The 26,685-nt window shown below is 35.9% G+C and overlaps 1 protein-coding gene across 3 annotated transcripts in view; it reads left to right on the top strand.

Annotated features, from left to right (window-relative positions):
- The first annotated feature begins 11,899 nt into the window (after positions 1-11,899).
- LOC135218286 (uncharacterized) overlaps positions 11,900-26,685 on the top strand; it is a 71,913-nt gene continuing 57,127 nt past the window's right edge. For all 3 annotated transcript variants that reach the window (XR_010315276.1, XR_010315275.1, XM_064254495.1), the window contains exons 1-2: positions 11,900-12,111; positions 14,286-14,351. Coding sequence is in view for 1 of the 3 variants with exons in the window: in XM_064254495.1 (XP_064110565.1) it covers positions 12,009-12,111; positions 14,286-14,351 (169 nt within the window). In the remaining 2 variants the exon portion in view is untranslated. The remainder of the gene's footprint in view (positions 12,112-14,285; positions 14,352-26,685) is intronic.

Genomic DNA, 26,685 nt, shown 5'->3' with positions numbered 1-26,685 from the left:
ATGACATAGTTTCATACGAACACACAATCAAAATGAGACACGCTACAGATCACGTAGGCCGTTTGAATAATAGGTCGGGGTAGTTGTCTCAAGCAGGGAGCTTGGACTGTTTCAAAACAAATGAATGACCACAGATGACGGCATGTCAACTTAGCCTACATACTTATTGTATACGTCATCTTTAGCGTCTCTAGTCTGATCACATTCCTGCAAGCAATCTGGTTGACCTCTTTAGTTTTAGACTTTTATATATATGGACTAACATTCCATATTTTTATTATGTAAACACTTACATTAGCTCGGTCAGCTACCAAAACCAACCACTGAATATTACTCAAACTTGACTTGCATTTGACTTATAGGAGTGTGATACAGACACTATGTGAATATATATTAGAATATATAACGTAAAATAAAAAATTCATGATATACATGAATTGATTCAAGTAGTAAAATAGAAAACAATGATATTGGTAAATAATAGTGATCACATGATATATATAATGATACAGTTTTTCACTTCATCTCATTAAGATTCATATGCTACAGAAAATACTAATGTACTCTGATAATTGCATAGAATGAAGATTAACATGATAAAAATCATATTTTAACTGATAAAAAAGTTCATATATGAATTGATAAAATTATTAATGTTTATGCTGATTGATTCGTTGATTTTTATGCTAAATGTTATATATCTGATTCAATAATCAATATACTAACTCATATATAACTGCAGATATTGGTAAGATAAAAAGTAACATATTGATTATAGGCTACCTGATTTGTTTATACATATGTATATGGATTCATATAATTATGATTAATATATGTGCACTTTAAATAGATTCCTACTGCGTACACGCAAAGATATATTTAGATTCTGTTATTTATGATCATTTATATAAGAGATTCCTATTGCGTACACGCAAAGATATATTTCGACTCTGTTATTTATGATCAATTTATATATTAGGATACATGATACTTTATATATATAGGATACATGACCGAGGTTATACTACTTCACTTTTAACTAGCTTTCGAACAACTTTTCGTCCATTACACAGTTCCAGACAACCACCTTTAGCCAATTGAAACGGCCTTTTTTCAATGGTTAAAACAAGGGGAAAATTTGCCTGGGCGGGTCCAACGTTCCATTTTGCGCTCACACTTATTCTCTGCATCCTAAGCTACACGATTACGTTCGCGATGAATAGATCATCCCAGCACGAGTCCTTCGCCAGCAAAGTAGAGTTGAATATCCTTCGGGTCGTAATTGTCGGAAGTATGTCCCATTCGTAGTCGATTCCGACAGCCGCCGGAGCGTTCCGCATTAAAACGAGATTAACGACGAGATACGGTGTCGGTCGAAGAAGTCCATGAAATTCCTTTCACATTGTAGGCGGTTGTTACTTGACTGTAGTCATCCGCAGCGACGAACGATTTTTTGAAGTTGCTATGTGAAACTCTCGTACTGCAGGATACTGTAACCGGTTCCATTAATCAGCCTGCAAGTGAAATTCAGACGACATCCAAATACAGGGGAGGGAAGAGAGCCATTTAGACCAGACTTAACCCACATGAATTCGCTGATATTTCGGAATTCAAAAGAGTCCGCTGTACAAACTTTTTTATCCATGGCATTAACAATGAGTGAACCTATCCAGGTCTATGATGACTGTAAAAATATCCATAATTATAACAAATAAACAGATATCAATACAAATCCCAAGAAAATTCGATATTACTGTAGTAAATTACTAGACAAAGAAGTGGAAAACGGAGCTATTTGTAAGATTGCCAGGCAACATAAGAGTCAAAGAGAAGATTAATCATGATTCTATGTGCCCTAACAAAAGTTTCATATTCAATTTTCTCGTGCGCATCCTCTGAGGTTAACTTTTAAAACATTATTAATAGGTAGGAGATGCAACGAAAAACCCACTATGTAACTAATTTCTATATAAACTTTGGGTTTTTCAAGAAAATGTGACATTTTCCCATGAATGTTTTACTTGAATTGTAATAGGCTAATGTTGCAAGTAAATATTTCATATATACATATCTTAATACTTCTGAATGTCTATGAGGTTCAGAAAAAATTAATTCATTTTGATGTTATAGAAATTCTTTTTCCTTATTTTGTTTATTAATTTTAAAATGATTGCAAGTTGCATTGCGCATACCGATAGACACCTGTACCTAACGTCTGCCTTGCCCATGAGAAGTTCGGGCTAAGCATTCCTTTCTCCAGTCAATCTGCTTTTGCAAGCAGAGACGACACACAGATGAAACCTGTGTAAGCAGATTATTGAGGTTAAAAGGAACAAATGCTGATACGGCAATGATGACGTCGTCACTTGGCAGGAGATTGCTCTCAGCCAGCTAAGAGTTACGTTACTTGCTGTAAGAGATACGACTTTAGGATAAATTTTTTGTTTTTTAATACTCGACCCACATGAGAAGAATGTCTGAAAAAAAACAGTACCAAATTTGAACAATATATTAGTTTCATGCTGGAAATCTGCATAATTGTAATTATGTTAAATTAAATATTCCTTATTCAAACTATATGAAAAAGGTTTCCATACAAATTCTATATATATTATTAGCCCTGTATAAGATTCATATAGGATTATTTCATAGATAACATTTTCACTTCTAGACTTCCTGACTTTAAAATCTCTCTTTATTTTATTTTATTTATTATTTATTATTATTTATTTATTTATTTATTTTATATTTTTTTTTTTTTGACTACGAATAATAAATCACCGGGACAGACAATATGTCAGTAGGTTTTGGATATGTGTTTGAACTTTTAGCTTATTTGTCATTACTAAAAAAGCGTTAAGTTAGAGTTCAAATCTTTACGCATATATATTTGATATTTAATTATCTATGGTTACGTTTTGCTTATTGATTTTATCGTGATTCCTTTTTTATTATAATTTGTAACCCTTCCGACTTCTTACGGAGTGTATTATATTGACTCCACTTGTATCCATATTTATCTTATTTTTTTTTTTTATATTTATTTATTTATATATTTTTTTATATATATTTGATAAATTAATGGTTGGCTTGAATATGTGGAAAAGTGTTCTAGCGACGTACCGTATAAGGCTACTTGCGGCATCAATTCTATAGATACAAGATAAAGGTATTTAAAACCGCGAGAACCGCTATAATCCAGTTCGGATCCAACATCACGAGTTGTAACTCGTAAGACATTGACACTTCCTATTTAATTATCAGTTATTCTACCAAACCGATTGACTCTGGGTGATAAAATATATTATTGGTTTTCTTAATGGAAAGGAATTCACACAACGTGTTAAGGAGATTATTATTGATTTACACCACCCGAGTCAGATTATCATGTGTTGAATTCCATGTTTACTGATTTAGCACTCATAAATATTCCTAACGCACTCAATTGCGGTGTTTGTTTTTAGTGCTATTAATTCTATATAACGTGTCAAGGAACTATTAACACTAAGAAGTGTTTATTCCCTCTGTCAGACTTGTAATTCTGTTAATAATTCTACGTATATTCTTTCAAGGATTGATTTGGCACAGGATAGGCTCCTAAACTGACAGGTGTCTTAGTGTATCCCTTGTATTCATGACACGTGTACAATTAGTTATGTGCTTTTTATATCTGCAAGCATTGTAGGCCAGTAAAATAGTGATTTGGCTTTCTGTGACATAGTAGGAAACCCTGGATGACGGAATGCAACCAGTTTATGACGATTGGTATGAAAGAGATTATTACTAATACCTGGTCGTTAGTCATCTGCTGTGTTCTTCGGGTTTTCCTCGTCACAGACCTACATATAATATTACATTTGATTACATTATTCTGATACACATACTTTAAATATACTTTTGCTTTAGGGTTTCCGCTCGAAGTGTTTATTGTTTTTGCCTAGCCACTGACCCTGTTTCCGTTTCGAAGTGTTTATTGTTTGGTGTTTATTGTTTTGCTTATCGCTGTTGACACTTGCTTTGTTCAGTTTGTAACAGTTCTGCGCTCCGACCCAGATATTCAATGCTCGCGATCTCTTGGGTTAAGGAATTTTCTTGTTTAGATACGGTTTTAACAATAGGCACAGATGTTTCTATATCTTTTAGTCTAATTAATGGTTCTTTGCAGTATGGTGCGGGATTGCGGGATAATGCGTCAGCTATGATATTTGCTTTCCCAGGTAGATATCTTATCTTGGCTCCAAAGACCTGAATGATCATTTGTCACCGAGTTCCCTTTGGACTGTGATTAAAGCCTTTGAAAAACTCGGTAAAGGACTCATGTTCAGTAAGGACTTTATCAGGACAGCCATAGATTATGAACTTAAAATGTACTAGTGTTAAAGATACCTAGCCCTTCCTCGCCTATTACTGCATATTTACTTTCAAAGGGCTTTAGTTTACGTGAATAAAAAGCTATAGGAAAGAACTGTTTATCATATTACTGAAGTAGTACCTCTTACCCCTTGTCTGAGGCGTCTGTTGCAATAAAAAAAAAATTCCTTATTTAAATCAGGGATTTTTAAGTTAGGTAAGCTGCATTATTCCGCTTTTAAGATATCGAACGCCTGTTGATGCTTTTTAGACCATAATAAATCTACGCTCTTCTTCGTAAGATCTGTTAAAGGAGCTGTCATGATTGAAGAGTTACATATTTACATACGATTGTAATACCCACTACAGCGCAAAAGTGCTGTATCCCCCTTTTACGTTAATAAGTACCGGAAAGTTATGAATAGCCGACACCTTACCATGGACTACTTTTAAGACCTTGACCAGACACATAAAACCTAGATAAACATGTTCGGTTTTTTAAAAAACTCACATTTAGATATTTTACTCTGAGATTATTTGTCTTTGTCTCTGTAGCACTAGCTCTACTTTATGTGAATGTGCTTCTAAGGTATTAGAAAAGATTACAAGATCATCCATATAGGCATGTAGGTTATCCCCTAAAAGTCTCCAAACACTATATTGTAATTGGGGCGCAACGTAAGCCGGAGGCATACGTAAAAATTGATAATGTCCCCTGAGTGTGCTGAAAAAAAAAACGGTGTATGAGGTACAATCACTTAGGTAATGGTATCAGGTAAAAGCCTTTAAGTAAGTCCAAGTTGGTGAAAAAAATTTATTCTAACCTAACAGAGATAAGATGTCGTCGGTACATCGCACTGGAAACTATCGGAAGTCGTTTCCTTGTTTAAGCGACAGAAATCTACGCAGATACGCCAAGTCCGATCTTTTATGGCATGACGTTTGAGGGAAAAATTATATGGGCTTATTTGATTTCCTAATGACTCCTATTACTAGCATTTTTCAACTACGTCATTTATCTCTATTTTGAAATTTCATTGAAAGTCTACACGAAGGTACGTATATAGCTTAATGTTTGTTCCTTAGACCGTATTTTGTGTTAAATTACATCCGTTTTTTTCCCAGAGATCACTCGCTAGTGGAGAAACTTCCTGTATTGTCAGATAAAAGATAAAAAAAATTTCTGCTGAATCACCTCTGCTTGAATGACTTTACGGATATTACTTTAGATAGATTATCAAGAGATTCATCTACGACTAGGTTGGGCGGGTAAAATTAAAATTAGGCAACAATTAAAAAAAAAAAGTTGCGATCTTTTATAACTTCCCGTATCCACGATATGTACACTTTTAGGTGGGCTTTGTTCGCGGAAATCGTTATATTTCAGAGTGTCGGGAAGGATTAAAATTTCATTTCCCAGCAAAGTCTTTTTACACGCACTAAGACATTCGAGGGTGCATGCTTCTCGAGATTTTGCGTGCAAAGTGCGACTGCGGTTGTGGGAGAATTCTGTTGGGTCATTTGAACAATGTTACGATTTATGAGACAAATGATTTGTTCTTTTATATAAGTTATTATTTGATTAACTGTCTCATTTTTGTTCAAACGGATTTTAATATGTTTGAAGGTTTATAGGATTTTCCTTTGATAAACACGCCTTATTTTGCAGGATGTAAGATAATATTTTGTATACCCCTAGATGGATCTTACAATTACACTACATACAGATCAACGTTTTTTATAACTATAGAGGTATCTGTAAGCGCTCGCTTATCCGGACTTCTCATTAGGGAAGTTCGAACAACAGACGGTGAGTCCGTAAATACAGGATAATACGTGTACTAATGAAATAAATCAAGATATTCTAATTTTTACGGCGCGTACAGTCGGGCTTAATCCACCACTACTTATAATAACTTATGTATTAAAAAAAAAAAACGAAAACCTGCTCTGATTACTTTATACGGTCGTGTGATGCATAGGGAAATTCCTTTTTAATTTTAAAAAGGTATTTGGGATGTATGATCCAACATCGCTTTTTCCCCACTCTGCTAGAGTCGCTTATTGTGTGGAATTTGCTTTGCTTTGAACACTTCGGCAGTTTTTTGACTGACCTTGACCGCTTGACTAGGTGACACAGTCACCGAGTTTGCTTGTTTGATTCTGAACGGGCTACTGTTTCTATTTCTTTTTGTAATAATTAGGATCCTTCTCTTTATTACCATCGGCAACGTATTGTGTGTTTTTAGCATTATGTTGCTGGTACGTATAAAGCAATGAATGACGAACTATTAGGAACTGAGCGATTACTAATAAGACAAGTTATCACTACTGCATACAATATTAACTGTTTGTACTTCATTCTTTGCTAAAATTTGAAATAGTGAGGGATCCTGGTCAGCGCATTTAGCCTGATGAAAGTTTTTTACAGACATGTTATTCCTTGCAATCCAGCCATATTTTTAAAGTTGAGTTGAGTCATTGAGGTTCGATATTTTATATAACTCAAAAAACTCAAGGCTAAAACTGCGATCGGGACTTTGCAAAGGAGCATTTATTGTCATGACCCGAAATAGTGTTACCTCTAATTTATCTAGATTGTACGGGTGTTCCACTTGTTTTTGTGTGTTTTCTAATCACTACGGTGCTTAACGACCCTATCCATGCATCTGTATAAATACAGACGTCCACTGCGTAAACGCATATTCACTGTTTAATATGATTTGTTACGTAAGGGATTAATAAATACACCCCAAAATGATAAAATTAACATAGTATATGATTATGATATTTCAGTAGAACTTCTGGAAACAGACACTCAAAGATAAAAAAACTCGCAGTAGCGAAATCTCAATGATGTAGATAATTTCTGTAAAAAAGTAAGATTAAGAATGTCTCGTAACTTCAGCCACAGGAATAACGAAATTCGACCTGCAAAGGAAACACTCAAAGTTACTCCAAATGAATAAAAATTGTACTTAGCTTGCTTTTGTGGGAAGTCGCGGTGTTCCGATAACGACACACGGCCTTGGTCCTCCTTCTCTATTTAGCGGATGACCTGGTTTGGCTTCAGTTTTCCCCCTTACCCGCGCGTTGTTTCGATGATTCGAGCCCTTGAAGATCCGATGCTGCAGACGCGTTCGTTTGTTTCTTGCAGTGCCGGAAACGCTCACTAACGATGTTTTCTTGAATGATTCTAATGAGAGACGAAGCTTCCGTTGCCGTAGGAAAAGAACACGTCGGTTTTGTTTCTTGAAGTTATTCACTAAACGATGATACTAAGTTGCTTGACGAATCTTGTTGTTTTCTGAAGTCGCTCACTAACGATGATACTAGGTTGCTTGAAGAATCTGCTGCTTCCGTCGTCGTTGACTTCTTATGATACATGATTTATTATTCTGGTTTTTTCTTCGTAGGACGTTGTAGAGTTCTTCTGGTCCGCTGGCCACCAATATTAGGGCTTTTGCCTTGTATGATAAGGCGCCCTATGAGGTAATGTTAGACTAGCGATAATCTATACGCTAAGTCGGTTGGTATTGCACTTCCATCTTCAATGGAGTGTCTGGGGTTTTGTGTAGATTCAAACTTACGAAGTCGGTAAATTATCTTTACGACGATGTGTTAAACTCATGGTTCGGTGAGGTTCTTGTAGAAAACACTAAGTATAAAAATAGATATATTCTTGAAGTTTTACATGCTGAAGATCAGATATGATTGTACAAGTCTTCTATGACGATAGCTTGATCGCTTCTGCCAATGATGATGGCTAATCCTATTCCTCTACATGATAAAGCTTAGGTAAAGAGGTACAGGTCTTCTAATAACGATAGCTAACTCTGTTCTGCCTGTCTACCATCTCTGTTACAAGTTATGAAGGAACAGACAGTAGTTCGAACATATGAACATACTTACAAATGACATAGTTTCATACGAACACACAATCAAAATAGACACCGCTACAGATCACGTAGGCCGTTTGAATAATAGGTCGGGGTAGTTGTCTCAAGCAGGGAGCTTGGACTGTTTCAAAACAAATGAATGACCACAGATGACGGCATGTCAACTTAGCCTACATACTTATTGTATACGTCATCTTTAGCGTCTCTAGTCTGATCACATTCCTGCAAGCAATCTGGTTGACCTCTTTAGTTTTAGACTTTTATATATATGGACTAACATTCCATATTTTTATTATGTAAACACTTACACTCCGAGTATATTTAAAGGACCTTGGTTGGAGTATAGTGGGTGGGGTGGATTACGCTACCACTACCCAACAACTACTATAAATTATACTACCACGTCCATCTACCTCTCGTGCTGAACATATTCAGGATGATATTTTAGAAGATGAAATTGTTCATCGACACTTATTGCGAGAGAAATTGTTAGAAGAATTGGAGAAAGAAGAAACATAAAATAATAATCACAAATAAATAATAATCACAAATAAAGCAAATATGATATAACATATCAAATATGCCATAAAAACCTTAAACAGTGTGACAACAAGCAAATAAATGGGCAGACAAGCAAAAATTATCGTTTATAAAACTTTGGAGGCCGATATCTTAAAACTAAACTTATCCACCTTCAAATGGAAACTCCGACGTAACGAAATCACCTATCTCAATGAAACTAAAAACCAAATGAAAGCTAAATATATTGCCTAGAAAAATATAGTTTTTTTTTTTTTTGTCCCCCCCCAAAAAAGTTTTGGGATTCATTTTTCCAAGAAATCAATCCAAGATTTTTCGAAAATCGAAAAATATTTGTAAAAGATGAATTAAAAGAAATTGGGAAAAACAAACTCTATTATTTTATTCTAATATATAATATCTGTCTACCAAGTAAATTTCAGCTCAAGGTTCCAATAGATACGGCCGAGTTTTTTTAGGGGGGCAAAAGAAGGAAAATATGAATACAGACCTTTTTGCTATACATAAACTAAACCATCCCGAAAATTTCAAACTGATTCAATAAAAAAAAAAACTGGAGTTATTAATAGAAAAAGTTTTTCAAACGCTCCCCCTCAATGGCCCCATTGGTGGGACTGTTCAAGGCCCACTAGAGGAGATGGCCTTGGATTGTTCTATATGAATATGATAGCGCCTCAGTGGCGTGATCGGTATGGTCTTGACCTGCCACCTCGGTAGCCGCAGGTTTGATTCTCGGGCATTCCATTGAGGAGTGAGAGATGTGTATGTCTGGTGATAGAAGTTCACTCTCGACGTGGTTCGGAATTCACGTAAAGCCGTTGGTCGTTGCTGAATAACCACTGGTTCCGTGCAACATAAGGTGGGTACACACGTGCGAACCGAACCTTGTATTGTAACCGATTCTTGTAACAAAAACGCAAGTGTGGACGGTTCCTCGAACCCGTACCCGCGAGGTTCGAGGCTCCGTTCGCCCTCCGTCCCGGCAATTGTCGTTTTTTGGGCCCCGAATCAAAGGGAGGTCTCTATGCACGTTATGTAATGTGTGGACGGGACCTGTATTACGCGCGTATCAACAGAGGTTGCTGAACTTGTTGACACTGACTATGACTTAGGCCGACCATAGTAGAGTCCTTTGTTTTGGTCAGTCAGTACGATATGTATGTCTACCATGGCTGATTGGATGTGAGGAAGAGGTCCTTCAATTTATTAGTTATTACGAAGAAAAGACTTTACTGTGGCCAGAAACTTCTTGGAATCTCATGTCAGCGAGTAATTCCCGACCACTGTATTCTACCCTTCTAGTATATAACCTTGATTGCCACCATCTTCTTTTATTTCGCTTCATCTTCGTTAAATTATGTGTATAAATATACGGGGCAGCTGCTACTTGCATGGTAGCCATCGTCGGTAAACAACCCGGACAGAGACAGACTGATGATCGCAGTGGATTGTAATGAAGTTACGTGTTTAACGTGGTTACGGTTCGTCCTAAACATTTTGACACCTTGTAACCGTATATGCGTAACTCAGTTACACATACAAGGTTCGGCTCTCACGTGTGTACCCACCTTAAAAACACCATACAAACTAACATATGAATATGTTTCATCTTCTGAATATGATATGATAAAAATAATAGTGAAGCAATTTTCCTCCATTAGGTCTAGTAAAACCGAACACCATCGAAAAGAAACAAAACTATACCAGTTTCAACTAGTTATAACGCGTTGCTGTTGCTGGGAGAGATCTCGTCATCACAGCATTCATAAGAAAGAAAGAAAGAAAAAAGAATTTTTTGCGCATTCGTTATCAAGTCAATTGTTCACAATAGTAAAACATTTTTCGTCAGCGCTATAATAAAGTATATAACTAAGTATACAACAGTGCTATCCTATTCAGAATTTAAAATTCGTGTACGACAAATTGCCACAGAATCTGGTGCCGTCATCCCACTATCTATGCCATGGCTCGTGCCAGAAGTAGGAGGTTTTATGCATATTATTAAAGGATTTAGAATTTAACTGATACATCTATAGGCCATATACTACAGAAGCAACCAGGAACACGAAATCGCTTCAAACGCCCCATCAACCAAATCGGCCAACCGACCTCCAAAAAGAAAAAAAAAAAAATGCATAACGTGGATGATCACTTGATACTAGTGTTGCCAGATCTTGCATGATTTTGTGCTTTTAGCTTAATTTGAGCAAATTTCAGACCTCTAGCATATATACGTACGTATCTATTTAACGTAATTCTAGCACAATTCTGAAACAATTGGCATAATTCTAGCAAAATTTACAAAATAGAGAAAGAATTTTTTTTTCTTTTGCTTGTGAACACACAGCTATAGAAGAATTAGGCTTAGTCACAGATCACTCGTAAATGAGATAATTTACGAGCGGATGTTTCATAGATCTCATATATATATATATATATATATATATATATATATATATATATATATATATATATATATATATATCATTAAATATATCGAAAAATATATTATACTTATTTTCAATATATATTGTCTCTGAATTATTGGGATATGTTTAAGTATAAAGCTACATTTTCTTATTCCCAGGTATATTTTTAAAATATACACTTATAGGTACAGTAGATTTAGGCTCCGTATGTTTCACAGTAGGTGAATGAAGCACTTATATCTATAATATCTTACAGGATATATGTATATATATATATGTGTGTGTGTGTGTGTGTGTAACTGATATATCAATATATATATTTGAAAGTGTGTGGTGTAACGAATCAAGAAATTTGGAACGTGATAAATTCATAAATAAAGGTATAAGCCACGAAGGAAAGATAAACGTGGTTTATCTTCCTTCGTGGCTTATCCCTTTATATATATATATATATATATAAAATAATAGATATATATAATATATATATATCATATTTTATGTATGTATATATATATATTATCTATATATATATATATATATATATATATAATGTAATTTTCTTTGGCATAAAGTTAGCGCAGTTAAGATTTTTTTTATGGAGTAAAATTTCACCATCTAGCATAATCTTGCTATTCGAATATGGCAACACTGACCTACCGTTGGCGCCTTCAGGCTGCAGCTGCTCCATCACTGTTAGCAACAGAACAACCTTCCTGAGAACTGCACGTCCCTCCTTACGCTTCTTGTCAACAAACTTTAACGCAGAATCTTTTTCAATTTTTGACGAAAAATGGAGCACGGAGTGAATGATGACGAGTCTGCCGTGCTGGAGGAAGGAATGAATAATATGGATATACTTTCTACTTCTAGCGACGAAAGTGACGTATTGAAAGGTAGTACATTTTTGTAGATGCCTCCGCTTTTACCTTGGAATGTTATTCGCTATTACATTGGAATGTTATTTTTCCTAGTTTTATTGCCTTTGCTGAAGACAAAGTAGTTGAATTTATTTCCTAACGCTACCCAACAATGATGCGGGGTTGGAGTACTTCGGGCATTCGCGTTTTTGTGAGTTGGCGGAAAATGACTTTGAAACTGCACCATTTTTGCTTTCTGGGAGATGCCCAAGTTTGCTCAAACAGAGGCAGCCATTTATGTCGCACTGAACCCGACAAGGTATTGTAAAATACCTCAAACACCGAGAATAATGGTTGAAAAATCAATGGAGGAAAGGTATGAAATTGTGTGAGGGGAAGAGGATGAGTATACAGACGTCCTGGAGGACAAAATTGGGTGAGGCCGATGTGACTCGGTAAAAGTGACGTCATCCAAGGAAACGCGAACCGAACTTGACGACAGTGCGCCGTGCATATCAAAACAGCGCGAATTTCGGAAGGGTAGATCTAGGGTACTTATCCGCGGCGGCCTAGACTATGGCAGTTGCGGTTTTTCTATGAAGTTTTACCTACTGAACAAGAATTTTAAGTATTATTTATTCGGACGACTGTAATTTACTCCCAGGGGCCAGTACTAAACACGGCAAAATACATTGGACGCCCCAATCCCTAGTGGATGTCGTATCCGCGGTTACGTTCCTCGCAGTCCGTGCGGAATGCTTCTGTAGAAATACCATGTTTATATATATGACCCGGTATATTATATAGTAATGAATAGGAAAAGTAGGGGACCTCAACTTGTGTCAGCCACCGCCATTGGGAATGCTTGGATCTGGCTACATACTGGATCCATAATGTTGATGGAATGATTGAACCTGGAGTGGACGTAGCCTTCGGTGCCCAGAGCCAAAACAATCATAATGTGCTTCCCAACAATCCAATATGACGACGGTGATCCCCCCACCCGTGCAATGTATAATCCTTCATCACTGCAACGAAAGTATCGCTGTTCCTACCTTCAAACGGCTCTACTAAAATGTCCTTCGTTCTCCCCATTCTGCCTTTTCCACCAATTGACAATTACTTCCTCGAGAAGCTACAGTAGTTGTTAATGGCTGTGTCACTGAAATCAAGCTGCGTCCTGACTATTTTGTATAGTAACATCGGGCAAGAAAGAATCACTCCATTTTGTACCTTTCTTCCTAATTAATCATTACTTTGAGGTAATTAATTGTTAGAATACCTCTCTGCTATTAATATCGTGTGCATATTACAAAAATATATACATGCTTTCAGGATAATTTTTTTCATATGGGTAAGAATAAAATTCAACAAAACTTTGAAGTAGCTCATACGGAGTTTGATCTCACCCCCCCCCCGGCCTTTCCATTCGCAGAAGCAAGCTCAGTTTGGGGTAAGGTTAGAAAGAATCACAAAGACTCCCTATGCATTGTTTTATACCCCCTGACCTCCACCCAAAAGGGGAGGTGATTTTTTTTCTTTCCCCATTCTTGATTTTTTTGTTCCACCAAGTATGAGCAGTTTTTACCCCGAAATTAATTTTTTGATTTCCCCGTGATTACATTTTCTACCATAAATAGTGTTTCTTCAAACCATAATAATTCCTTTTGTATTTGATTGAGATCAATATTTGTCCTGTCCAAGGACTGATTGTCATGTTTAAACATGTGTAGTACACTGTAGATAGCATAGATTAAGCTGCAAGACGAAATTCAATAAAAGTATTTACATATATATTATATATATATATATATATATATTATATATATATATGTGTGTGTGTGTGTGTGTGTATTTCTTTGATCCTTGGCCCCTGATCCAAGTGTGTCAAAAAATCTCGAAGTTACAGATAAGGAAGGGCAGAATAATCGAGAAATTAATGTATCTATTCTAATTCCTCTTCTTTTCCAGAACTGTTGTAAAACTTTGCTTGAATTCATCAAGTTTTTAAGTAATAACTGCATTCATATATACCAGTATTTTTAATCTTAATAGAAGAGCAATTTTGTCATATATATATATATTTTTTTTTTGCCCCCACCCCAAACCTCTCCCCCCAAAAACAAGCAGTAAATGAACTACCATTTACAAAATTGTTTAAATTTTGAAATTATGCCTCATTAATAGTTGAATTTTCTTCATTATTTTAGGATTATTGGGTCTGCACCCAAAAGATTGGAAGAAGATTAAGCAAGCATGGAAAAAGGGACCATATAGTAAGTAAATTTGTGTTTAAAGAAGAAGACATAATACTTATCCACTTACTGAATTTTAAGGCTTTTTCCTTTCCAAGAACTATTATATTAAACTTTGCTTGAATTTCTCACGTTTTAAATACTGGAGTTTATTTCCTTCTGTCTGGTTTTAGGAAGCTCAGTATGTACAGCAAGCCCGTTATTGGCTATTTCTTCAGTCATACAAATGAATGCTTATATATACCCCTACACTTTTTTTTACATAGGTTTAAGGCACTAATATGGCAATACAAGCACAAAAGAGCACCTCAGTGGCGTGGTCGGTATGGTGTTGGTGTGCCACTTCTGTGGCCGCGAGTTCGATTCTCGGGCGTTCCACTTAGGGGTGAGAGATGTGTATTTCTGATGATAGAAGTTCACTCTCGACATGGTTCGGAAGTCACGTAAAGCCGTTGGTCCCGTTGCTGAATAACCACTGGCTCCTTGTAATGTAAAAACGTCATACAAACAAACAAACAAGCACAAAAGACAAGCTTGTAACAATTAAGTACACTCAGATCAAACACAGTTAAACGGTGGGCTCATCTGGCTGTTTGAGTATATGAAAGGCAGTTTAATAATTACTTTTTGTACATAACACTAGTTGGCTAATATTTGAAAATGCAAGGCAGCCCCTCAGTGGCGTGGTCGGTATGATGTTGGCATGCCACCTCAGTGACCGCGAGTTTGATTCTCGGGCATTCCATTGAGGTGTGGGAGATGTGTTTTTTTCTGTTGATAGACGTTCACTCTCAACGTGGTTCGGAAGTCACATAAAGCCGTTGGTCCCGTTGCTGAATAACAACTGGTTCCATGCAACGTAAAAACACCATACAAACAAAAACAAGAAAGTGCAAGGTGCTGTTTTGGGAAGGTGAGAATAACTTATCAGGTAAAAGTTTGAAAAGTTCCCATCCTTCTAATATGACAACGTGTAGGGGAACTCGGGGCAGAACAGGATGCTTAATATTTAACCATTTAAAAAAAATGGATAGTAAAACGAAAAACATATTGAAGGTATGAAACATTACTTTATACAGTTGAGTAACATATGCAATACAAAAAGTAAATATATAAAAAAAAATTTTGTTTTTTTATTAGTTTTCAAAAATAAAGTCAGCAAATTTTCCGTTCTGCCCCACATACGGGGCAGAATGGGATAGGGAAAGTCTAGTTGGCCTATCCATTAAAACTGTCTATAGTTCTTCTTCTTGTTCCGGTGTAAATACATTTTTATATTTTCCATCTGATTTATCAACCTTATAGTCAGGATTGTTCTTAGATTTTTTTACATATCTTTCAAGGCTTGATTTCGGTACATTATATTGGTTAACAGCCTTCAAAAACCCCATTTCAGACGATAAAACAGCTTCAACTGTCATCTACATTGCATTTACATCCCATTTTTGACTCTCGGTCTTCCTAACGTACGTTCGCACCATCTGGAATAACATAAAAAAAATGACAAACCTATTCCAATAAAAAGTGACGGGGCAGAACAGGATACTATCCCATTCTGCCCCCATCCCGTTCCGCCCCGAGAGCACGTTTTAGGTTATGAGTGATTACCGAACCGAAAACCTGACATATTTATAATGACTATACCTTTAACTTATAGCTAATTACATACACTAACAATATCTTACACACAATAGCATAGAAGTAACAGTTAGAAAGTTACCTTGGTATGAAAATCCCAAAAAGTTACAAAAATCTTGAAAAAACAAGACTGACAATCGTTCCACTCAGAAATCACTGTCAAACTGGTCAAGAGGGCTGCCGCGTCTTCTCGACCATCTGTAGATATTTTAGGGCTGTTGCCTTGTATAATAAGGCGCCCTATGAGGTAATGTTAGACTTGCGATAATCTTACGCTAAGTCGGTTGGTATTGCACTTCCATATTCATGGGAGTGACTTGGGGTTTGTAGATCACTTACGAAGTCAGGATTATCTTCTTGTTTATGACGACGATGTGTTAAACTCATGATGATTCGGTGAGGAGGTTCTTGTAGAAAACACGAAGTATAAAAATATATATATATTCTTCTGAAGTTTTACATGGTGAAGATCAGGTATGATTGTACAAGTCTTCTAATAACGATAGCTTGATCGCTTCTGCCAATGATGATGGCTAATTCTATTCCTCTACATGATAAAGCTTAGGTAAAGAGGTACAGGTCTTCTAATGACGATAGCTAACTCTATTCTGCCTGTCTACCATCTCTGTTACAAGTTATGAAAGAACAGACAGTAGTTCGAACATATGAACATACAATCAGATGACATAGTTTCATACGAACATACAATCAAAATGAGACACGCTACAGATCACGTAGGCCGTTTGAATTATAGGTCGCGGTAGTTGTCTCAAGCAGGGAGCTTGGACTAAAGTTTATAAACAATTGAATGACTACAGGTGACGGCATGTTATCTTAGCCTACTTTTATTGTATACGTCATCTTTAGCGTCTCTAGTCTGATCACATTCCTTCAAGCAATCTGGTTGACCTCTTTAGTTTTAGTCTTTTATATATATGGACTAACATTCCATATTTTTATTATGTAAACACTTACATTAGCTCGGTCAGCTACCAAAACCAACTACTGAATATTACTCAAACTCGACTTGCATTTGACTTATAGGAGTGTGATACAGACACTATGTGAATATATATAGATAATATATAAAATACTTATAAGTAAAAAATTAATGGTGTACACTAATACAGATTCAAGTAATAAAATATTAGACATAATATGCATATGATATTCGTAAATAATAGTGATCACGTGATATATACTGATACAGTTTTTCACTTCATCTCATTAAGATACATATGCTACAGAAAATACTAATGTACTCTGATAATTGCATAGAATGAAGATTAACATGATAAAAATCATATTTTAACTGATAAAAAATTTCATATATGAATTGATAAAATTATTAATGTTTATGCTGATTGATTCGTTGATTTTTATGCTAACTGTTATATATCTGATTCATTAATCCATATACTAACTCATATATAACTGCAGATATTGGTAAGATAAAAGGTAACAGATTGATTATAGGCTACCTGATTTGTTTATACATATGTATATGGATTCATATAATTATGATTAATATATGTGCACTTTAAATAGATTCCTATTGCGTACACGCAAAGATATATTTCGATTCTGTTATTTATGATCATTTATATATAGATTCCTAGTGCGTACACGCAAAAAATATATTTCGATTCTGTTATTTATGATCATTTATATATATAGGATACATGACCGAGGTTATACTACCACACATTTAACTAGCGTTCGAACAACTTTTCGTCCATTACACAGTTCCAGACAACCACCTATAGCCAAATGAAACGGCCAATTTCACAGGGTTAAAACAAGGGGAAAATTTGCCTGGGCGGGTCCAACGTTCTATTTTGCGCTCATACTTATTCTCTGCATCCTAAGCTACACGATTACGTTCGAGATGAATGAAATCATCCCCAGCACGAGTCCTTCGCCAGCAAAGTAGAGATGAATATCCTTCGGGTCGTAATTGTCGGAAGTATGTCCCTTTTGTAGTCCATTTCCGACAGCCGCCGGAGCATTCCGCATTAAAACGAGATTAACGACGGGATACGGTGTCGGTCGAAGAAGTCCAAGAAATTCCTTTCACATTGTAGGCGGTTGTTACTTGACTGTAGTCATCTGCAGCGACGAACGATTTTTTGAAGTTGCGATGTGAAACTCTCGTACTGCAGGATACTGTAACTAGGTTCCATTAATCAGCCTGCAAGTGAAATTATACTTGTCACAAGGGCAAAGTAAATTCAGACAACATCCAAATACGGGAGGGGGAGAAAGCCATTTAGACCAGACTTAACCCACAGGAATTCGCTGATATTTTGGAATTCAAAAGAGTCAGCTGTACAAACTTTTTTATCCATGGCATTAACAATGAGTGAACCTATCCAGGTCTATGATGACTGTAAAAATATCCATAATTATAAAAAATAAACAGATATCAATACGAATCCCAAAGAAAATTCGATATTACTGGTAGTAAATTACTAGACAAAGAAGTGGAAAACGGCGCTATTTGTAAGATTGCCAGGCAACATAAGAGTCAAAGAGAAGATTAATCATGATTCTGTATTTCTCTATGCTAACTGAAATTAAGTTGTGATAAAATCTGATCCTATGTGCCCTAACAAAAGTTTCATATTCAATTTTCTCGCGCGCATCCTCTGAGGGTAATTTTAAAAACTTTATTAATAGGTAGGAGATGCAACGAGAAAACCCACTATGTAACTAATTTCTAAATAAACTTTGGGTTTTTCAAGAAAATGTGACATTTTTCCATGAATGTTTTACTTGAATTTTAATAGGCTAATGTTGCAAGTAAATATTTCATATACATGACTTGATACTTCTAAATGTCCGTTTACCATTATCATAAGCTGATTTATTGACTCTAATTGTCTATGAGGTTCAGAAAAAAATTAATTCATTTTGATGTTATAGAAATTCTATTTGCTTATTTTGTTATTAATTTTAAAATGATTGCAACTCCTTAACTAAAGTTGCATTGCGCATACGGATAGACACGTCTGCCTTGCCCATGAGAAGTTCGGGCTAAGCATTCCTTTCTCCAGTCAATCTGCTTCGCAAGCGCGAGATGAAGCCTGTGCAAGCAGATATTTGAGGTTAAAGGAATCAATGCTGATACGGCAAACGCGACAGACCTTCTAGAACTGATGACGTCGTCACCAGCTTAAGAGTTACGTTACTTGCTGTAAGAGATACGACTTTAGGATAAATTATTATTTTTTTTTTTTTTTAATACTCGACCCACATGAGAAGAATGTCTGAAAAAAAAACTGTACCAAAATTGAACAATATATTAGTTTCATGTTGGAAATCTGCATAATTGTAATTATGTTAAATTAAATATTCCTTATTCAAACTAATGAAAAAAAAAAAAAAAAAAGGTTTTCCATACAATTCTATATATATTATTAGCCCTGTATAGATTCATATAGGATTATTCCATAGATAACATTTTCACTTCTAGACTTCCTGACTTTAAAATCTCTTTTATTTTATTTTATTTTATTTATTTATTTATTATTATTATTTTTTTTTTTTACTACGAATATAAATCACCGGGACAGACAATATGTCAGTAGGTTTTGATATGTGTTTGAACTTTTAGCTTATTTGTCATTACTAAAGCGTTAAGTTAGAGTTCAAATCTTTACGCATATATATTTGGATATTTAATTAACCTATGGTTACGTTTTGCTTATTGATTTTATCGTGATTCCTTTTTTATTATAATTTGTAACCCTTCCGACTTCTTACGGAGTGTATTATATTGACTCCACTTGTATCCCTATTTATTTTATTTTTTTTATATTTATTTATATATTTTTTATATATATTTGATAAATTAATGGTTGGCTTGAATATGTGGAAAAGTGTTCTAGCGGCGTACCGTATAAGGCTACTTGCGGCATCAATTCTATAGATACAAGATATAAATGATAAAGGTATTTAAAACCGCGAGAACCGCTATAATCCAGTTCGGATCCAATATCACGAGTTGTACTCGTAAGACATTGACACTTTTTTATTTATCTCTTATTCTACCAAACCGATTGACTCTGGGTGATAAAATATATTATTGGTTTTCTTAATGGAAAGGAATTCACACAACATGTTAAGGAGATTATTATTGATTTACACCACCCGAGTCACAGATTATTATGTGTTGAATTCCATGTTTACTGATTTAGCACTCATAAATATTCCTAACGCACTCAATTGCGGTGTTTGTTTTTAGTGCTATTAATTCTATATAACGTGTCAAGGAACTATTAACACTAAGAAGTGTTTATTCCCTCTGTCAGACTCGTAATTCTGTTAATAATTCTACGCATATTCTTTCCATGATGGATTTGGCACGGGATAGGCCCTCAACTGACAGGTGTCTTAGTGTGTCCCTTGTTTTCATGACACGTGTTACAATCAGTTATGTGCTTTTTATATCTGTAAGCATTGTAGGCCAGTAAAACAGTGATTTGGCTTTCTGTGACATAGTAGGGAACCCTGGATGACGGAATGCAACCAGTTTATGACGATTGGTATGAAAGAGATTATTACTACTACCTGGTCGTTAGTCATCTGCTGTGTTCTTCGGGTTTTCCTCGTCATGGACCTACATATAATATTACATTTGATTACATTATTCTGATACACATACTTTAAATATACTTTTGCTTTAGGGTTTCTGCTCAAAGTGTTTATTGTTTTTGCTTAGCCGCTGACCCTGTTTCCGTTCGAAGTGTTTATTGTTTGGTGTTTATTGCTGCTGACTCTGTTTCCGTTCAAAGTGTTTATTGTTTGGGTTATGTCTGTTGACTCTTGCTTTGTTCAGTTTGTAACAGTTCTGCGCTCCAACCTAGATATTCAATGCTCGCGATCTCTTGGGTTAAGGAATTTTCTTGTTTAGATACGGTTTTAACAATAGGCACGGATGTTTCTATATCTTTTAGTCCAATTAATGGTTCTTTGCTGTATGGTGCGGGATTGCGGGATAATGCGTCAGCTATGATATTTGCTTTCCCAGGTAGATATCTTATCTTGGCTCCAAAGACCTGAATGATCATTTGTCACTGAGTTCCTTTTGGACTGTGATTAAAGCCTTTGAAAAACTCGGTAAAGGACTCATGTTCAGTAAGGACTTTATCAGGATAGCCATAGATTATGAACTTAAAACGTACTAGTGAGTTAACGATACCTAGCCCTTCCTTGCCTATTACTGCATATTTACTTTCAGAGGGCTTTAGTTTACGTGAATAAAAAGCTATAGGAAAGAACTGTTCATCATATTACTGAAGTAGTACCCCTCTTACCCCTTGGTCTGAGGCGTCTGTTGCAATAAAAAAAAAATTCCTTATTTAAATCAGGGATTTTTAAGTTAGGTGAGCTGCATTATTCCGCTTTTAAGATATCGAACGCCTGTTGATGCTTTTTAGACCATAATAAATCTACGCTCTTCTTCGTAAAATCTGTTAAAGGAGCTGTCATGATTGAAGAGTTTTACATACGATTGTAATACCCACTACAGCGCCAAAGTGCTGTATCCCCCTTTTACGTTAATAGGTACCGGAAAGTTATGAATAGCCGACACCTTGCCATGAACTACTTTAAGACCTTGACTAGACACATAAAACCTAGATAAACATGTTCGGTTTTTAAAAACTCACATTTAGATATTTTACTCTGAGATTATTTGTCTTTGTCTCTGTAGCACTAGCTCTAGTTTATGTGAATGTACTTCTAAGGTATTTAGAAAAGATTATAAGACCAACCATATAAGCATGTAGGGTATCCCCTAAAAGTCTCCAAACACTATATTGTAATTGGGGCGTAACGTAAGCCGGAGGCATACGTAAAAAATTGATAATGTCCCCTGAGTGTGCTGAAAACGGTGTATGAGGTACAATCACTTAGGTAATGGTATCAGGTAAAAGCTTTTAATTAAGTCCAAGCTGGTGAAAAATTTATTCTAACCTAACAGAGATAAGATGTCGTCGCTACATGGCACTGGAAACTATCGGGAGTCGTTTCCTTGTTTAAGCGACAGAAATCTACGCAGATACGCCAAGTCCGATCTTTTATGGCATGATGTTTAGAGGGAAAATTATATGGGCTATTTGATTTCCTAATGGCTCCTATTACTAACATATTTCCACTTCGTCATTTATCTCTATTTTGAAATTGCAGTGAAAGTCTATACGAAGGTACGTATATAGCTTTATGTTTGTCCTTAGACCGTATTTTGTGTTAAATTACATCCGTTTTTTTTTTCCCAGAGATCACTCGCTAGTGGAGAAACTTCCTGGTATTCAGGTAAAAGATAAAAAAAAATTTCTGCTGAATCACCTCTGCTTGAATGACTTTACGGATATTACTTTAGATAGAGTATAAGAGAGATTCATCTACGACTGGTTGGGCGGGATTAAAAATTAGCAACAATAAAAAAATGTGATATTTATAACTTCCGTATCCACGATATGTATAAGTTTGTGGATCACTAGATTTAACTTGTTGCTGCTAGTCAACCGTGTCTAGGGCTTTGTTCGCGGAAATCGTTATATTTCAGAGTGTCGGGAAGGATTAAAATTTCATTTCCCAGCAAAGTCTTTTAACACGCACTAAGACATTCGAGGGTGCATGCTTCTCGAGATTTTTTGCGTACAACTGCGACTGCGGTTGTGGGAGAATTCTGTTGGGTCGTTGAACAATATCACGATTTATGAGACAATGATTTGTTCCTCTATATAAGTTATTATTTGCTTAACTGTCTCTTTTTGTTCAAATGGATTTTAATATGTTTGAAGGTTTATGGGATTTTCCTTTGATAAACACGCCTTCTTTTGCAGGATGTAAGATAATGTTTTGTATACCCCTAGATGGATCTTACAATTACACTAGATACAGATCAATGTTTTTTATAACTATAGAGGTATCTGTAAGCGCTCGCTTATCCGGACTTCTCATTAGGGAAGTTCGAACAACAGACGGTGAGTCCGTAAATACAGGATATTACGTGTACTAAAATAATAACACAAGATATTCTAATTTTACGGCGCGTACAGTCGGGCTTAATCCACCACTACTTATAATAACTTATTTATTAAAAAAAAACGAAAACCTGCTCTGATTACTTTATACGGTCGTGTGTTTCATAGGAAAAATCCTTTGTAATTCTAAAAGATATTGGCATGTATGAACCAACATTGCTTTTCCCCACTCTGCTAGAGTCGCTTATTGTGTGGAATTTGCTATGCTTTGAACACTCGGCAGATTTAACTAACCTTGACCGCTTGACTAGGTGACACAGTAACCGAGTTTGCTTGTTTGATTCTGAAAGGGCTACTGTTTCTATTTCTTTTTTTGTAATAATTAGGATCCTTCTCTTTATTACCATCGGCAACGTATTGTGTGTTTTTAGCATTATGTTGCTGGTTACGTATAAAGCAATGAATGACGAACTATAGGCACTGAGCGATTACTATTAAGACAAGTTATCTCTACTGCATTCAATATTAACTGTTTGTAATTCATTCTTTGCTAAAATTTGAAATAGTGAGGGATCCTGGTCAGCGCATTTAGCCTAATGAAAGTTTTTTTACAGACATGTTATTCCTTGCAATCCAGCCATATTTTTAAAGTTAAGTTGAGTCATTGAGGTTCGATATTTTATATAACTCAAAAAACTCAAGGCTAAAACTGCGATCGGGACTTTGCAAAGGAGCATTTATTGTCATGACCCGAAATAGTGTTACCTCTAATTTATATAGATTTGTACGGGTGTTCCACTTGTTTTTTGTGTGTTTTCTAATCACTACTGTGCTTAACGACCCTATCCATGCATCTGTATAAATACAGACGTCCAACTGCGTAAACGCATATTCACTGTTTAATATGATTTGTTACGTAAGGGATTAATAATCACCCAAAATGATAAAATTAACATAGTATATGATTATGATATTTCAGTAGAACTTCTGGAAACAGACACTCAAAGATAAAAAACTCGCAGTAGCGAAATCTCAATGATGTAGATAATTTCTGTAAAAAAGTAAGATTAAGAATGTCTCGTAACTTCAGCCACAGGAATAACGAAATTCGACCTGCAAAGGAAACACTCAAAGTTACTCCAAATGAATAAAAAATTGTACTTAGCTTGCTTTTGTGGGAAGTCACGGTGTTCCGATAACGACACATGGCCTTGGTCCTCCTTCTCTATTTAGCGGATGACCTGGTTTTTTGGCTTGAGTTTCCCCGTGCGCGTTGTTGGGATGATTCGAGCCCTTGAAAGATCCGATGCTGCAGACGCGTTCGGTTTGTTTCTTGAAGTGCCGGAAACGCTCACTAACGATGTTTTCTTGAATGATTCTAATGAGAGACGAAGCTTGCGTTGCCGTAGGAAAAAGGACACGTCGGTTTTGTTTCTTGAAGTTATTCACTAAACGATGATACTAGGTTGCTTGAAGAATCTGCTGCTTTCGTCGTCGTTGAAGAGTTCTTTTAGGGCTGTTGCCTTGTATAATAAGGCGCCCTATGAGGTAATGTTAGACTTGCGATAATCTTACGCTAAGTCGGTTGGTATTGCACTTCCATATTCATGGGAGTGACTTGGGGTTTGTAGATCACTTACGAAGTCGGGATTATCTTCTTGTTTATGACGACGATGTGTTAAACTCATGATGATTCGGTGAGGAGGTTCTTGTAGAAAACACGAAGTATAAAAATATATATATATTCTTCTGAAGTTTTACATGGTGAAGATCAGGTATGATTGTACAAGTCTTCTAATAACGATAGCTTGATCGCTTCTGCCAATGATGATGGCTAATTCTATTCCTCTACATGATAAAGCTTAGGTAAAGAGGTACAGGTCTTCTAATGACGATAGCTAACTCTATTCTGCCTGTCTACCATCTCTGTTACAAGTTATGAAGGAACAGACAGTAGTTCGAACATATGAACATACAATCAGATGACATAGTTTCATACGAACATACAATCAAAATGAGACACGCTACAGATCACGTAGGCCGTTTGAATTATAGGTCGCGGTAGTTGTCTCAAGCAGGGAGCTTGGACTAAAGTTTATAAACAATTGAATGACTACAGGTGACGGCATGTTATCTTAGCCTACTTTTATTGTATATGTCATCTTTAGCGTCTCTAGTCTGATCACATTCCTGCAAGCAATCTGGTTGACCTCTTTAGTTTTAGTCTTTTATATATATGGACTAACATTCCATATTTTTATTATGTAAACACTTACAGATATAGTTCAACGTCTCTCCGCCAGCTACTAGAGGTCTCCAGTGCCATATCCCGTCCTTCCCCGCTATCCCGTTCCACCCTGAGTTCCCCTATACGTATGCTGTCGACCCCCACTATTTGCGTAGTCATGATTATCTGAATTGCCTATTTGCTGATTTTTCTTTGGACCATATTCCGTAGTATACCCATTAATTGCGGAAACTTCGCCCATTTGTGGTATTTTGCACTTGAGAAATATTCACAAATTACTGTATTTTCATATCATTTATGTGACAAAATGCACCTTATGTGTAAAGTTATTAAAATACTCGGGTATAAACATTTTCAGATGGGTTTTTTTCTGGTTTATCTATCAAAATAGGCAGGTCAAGGAATTATTAGAGGGGTTTTAAGTATTCGCAGATTTTAGCTATTTGTGGGGATGGCGGGCGGATGTGTGGAATCCATTGAAGATAGAATAATGTTTGGATGGTAAAATATAATTTGACTGGAACAGCTAGTATGGATAAGTTTAATTGTAGAGTTGCCTATAACAAATGGATAAAGAATTATAAAACAACCATCAGACATTTGTGAGTGACAAAAGCAGATATGCGCTTGTCTTTTGTGTGCTTGTATATTCGTATATTATCAACACAAATCGACATATTTGTGACTAATATAAGAGGATGTTGGTTCTTTGTATATAGTAATATCTAAAAATATTATTGAAAAGTGAATTTAAATGTTTATCACGCCAGCGATATCAGAAACGATGTTCAGCCAGTCATGAGGTACGCATACCACATCTCCACACATGGATGAATAAATAAGTTGAAATTGACTAATAGCTACATTTATATGGGGCAGTATTGTCATTCATGATAGGGAGGGCAATTTTTTATCTAAAAATTAAGCAGGAAATAGACAAGCATAAAACTTTGCAAAAATATTTAAATTTTTAATTCTTGTTGTATTGATATTAGCATTCTCTTCATTGTTTTAGAAAATGTGAATCTGCTTCCAGATAAACCATGCCTCCCAAAATTATTTGACCTTACAGATTCTGTCAAATATGCATTCCTGATCGTTTCTCTTGACCAAAACGATATTGTATTCTTGGGCACTTCTTTCTTGACCCAGCCGGTTCTCTCAAAAAGCCTTCGACATCCAGGTGTGAGATGCAGAGTCATTATCCAAAGTCTCCCAAAGAAGGTATAGAAAAGGAGACAAATCTATCATTTTCCACTGATGGATTTTGAGTCTTGGCTACGAACTGGTATAAATTCAAAGTCCATAGACTTCCAACCTCTGGAATGCTTAACTTCATATGACAGAGCATGCAACTCCCCTACCCTTTTGGTCGATGCTAGAACCAACAAGGAGACTGCCTTCAGGGTCGAGCTTCTATCCGTGGCTTGTCGCAGTGGTTCATACGGGGTTTTAGTAAGGCTGGCCAATAGCACGG

The sequence above is a fragment of the Macrobrachium nipponense genome, chromosome 9 (genome assembly GCF_015104395.2).
Source record: "Macrobrachium nipponense isolate FS-2020 chromosome 9, ASM1510439v2, whole genome shotgun sequence".
NCBI classification, from domain to species: Eukaryota; Metazoa; Arthropoda; class Malacostraca; order Decapoda; family Palaemonidae; genus Macrobrachium; species Macrobrachium nipponense.
This window is presented reverse-complemented; position numbering and strand designations above follow the sequence as displayed.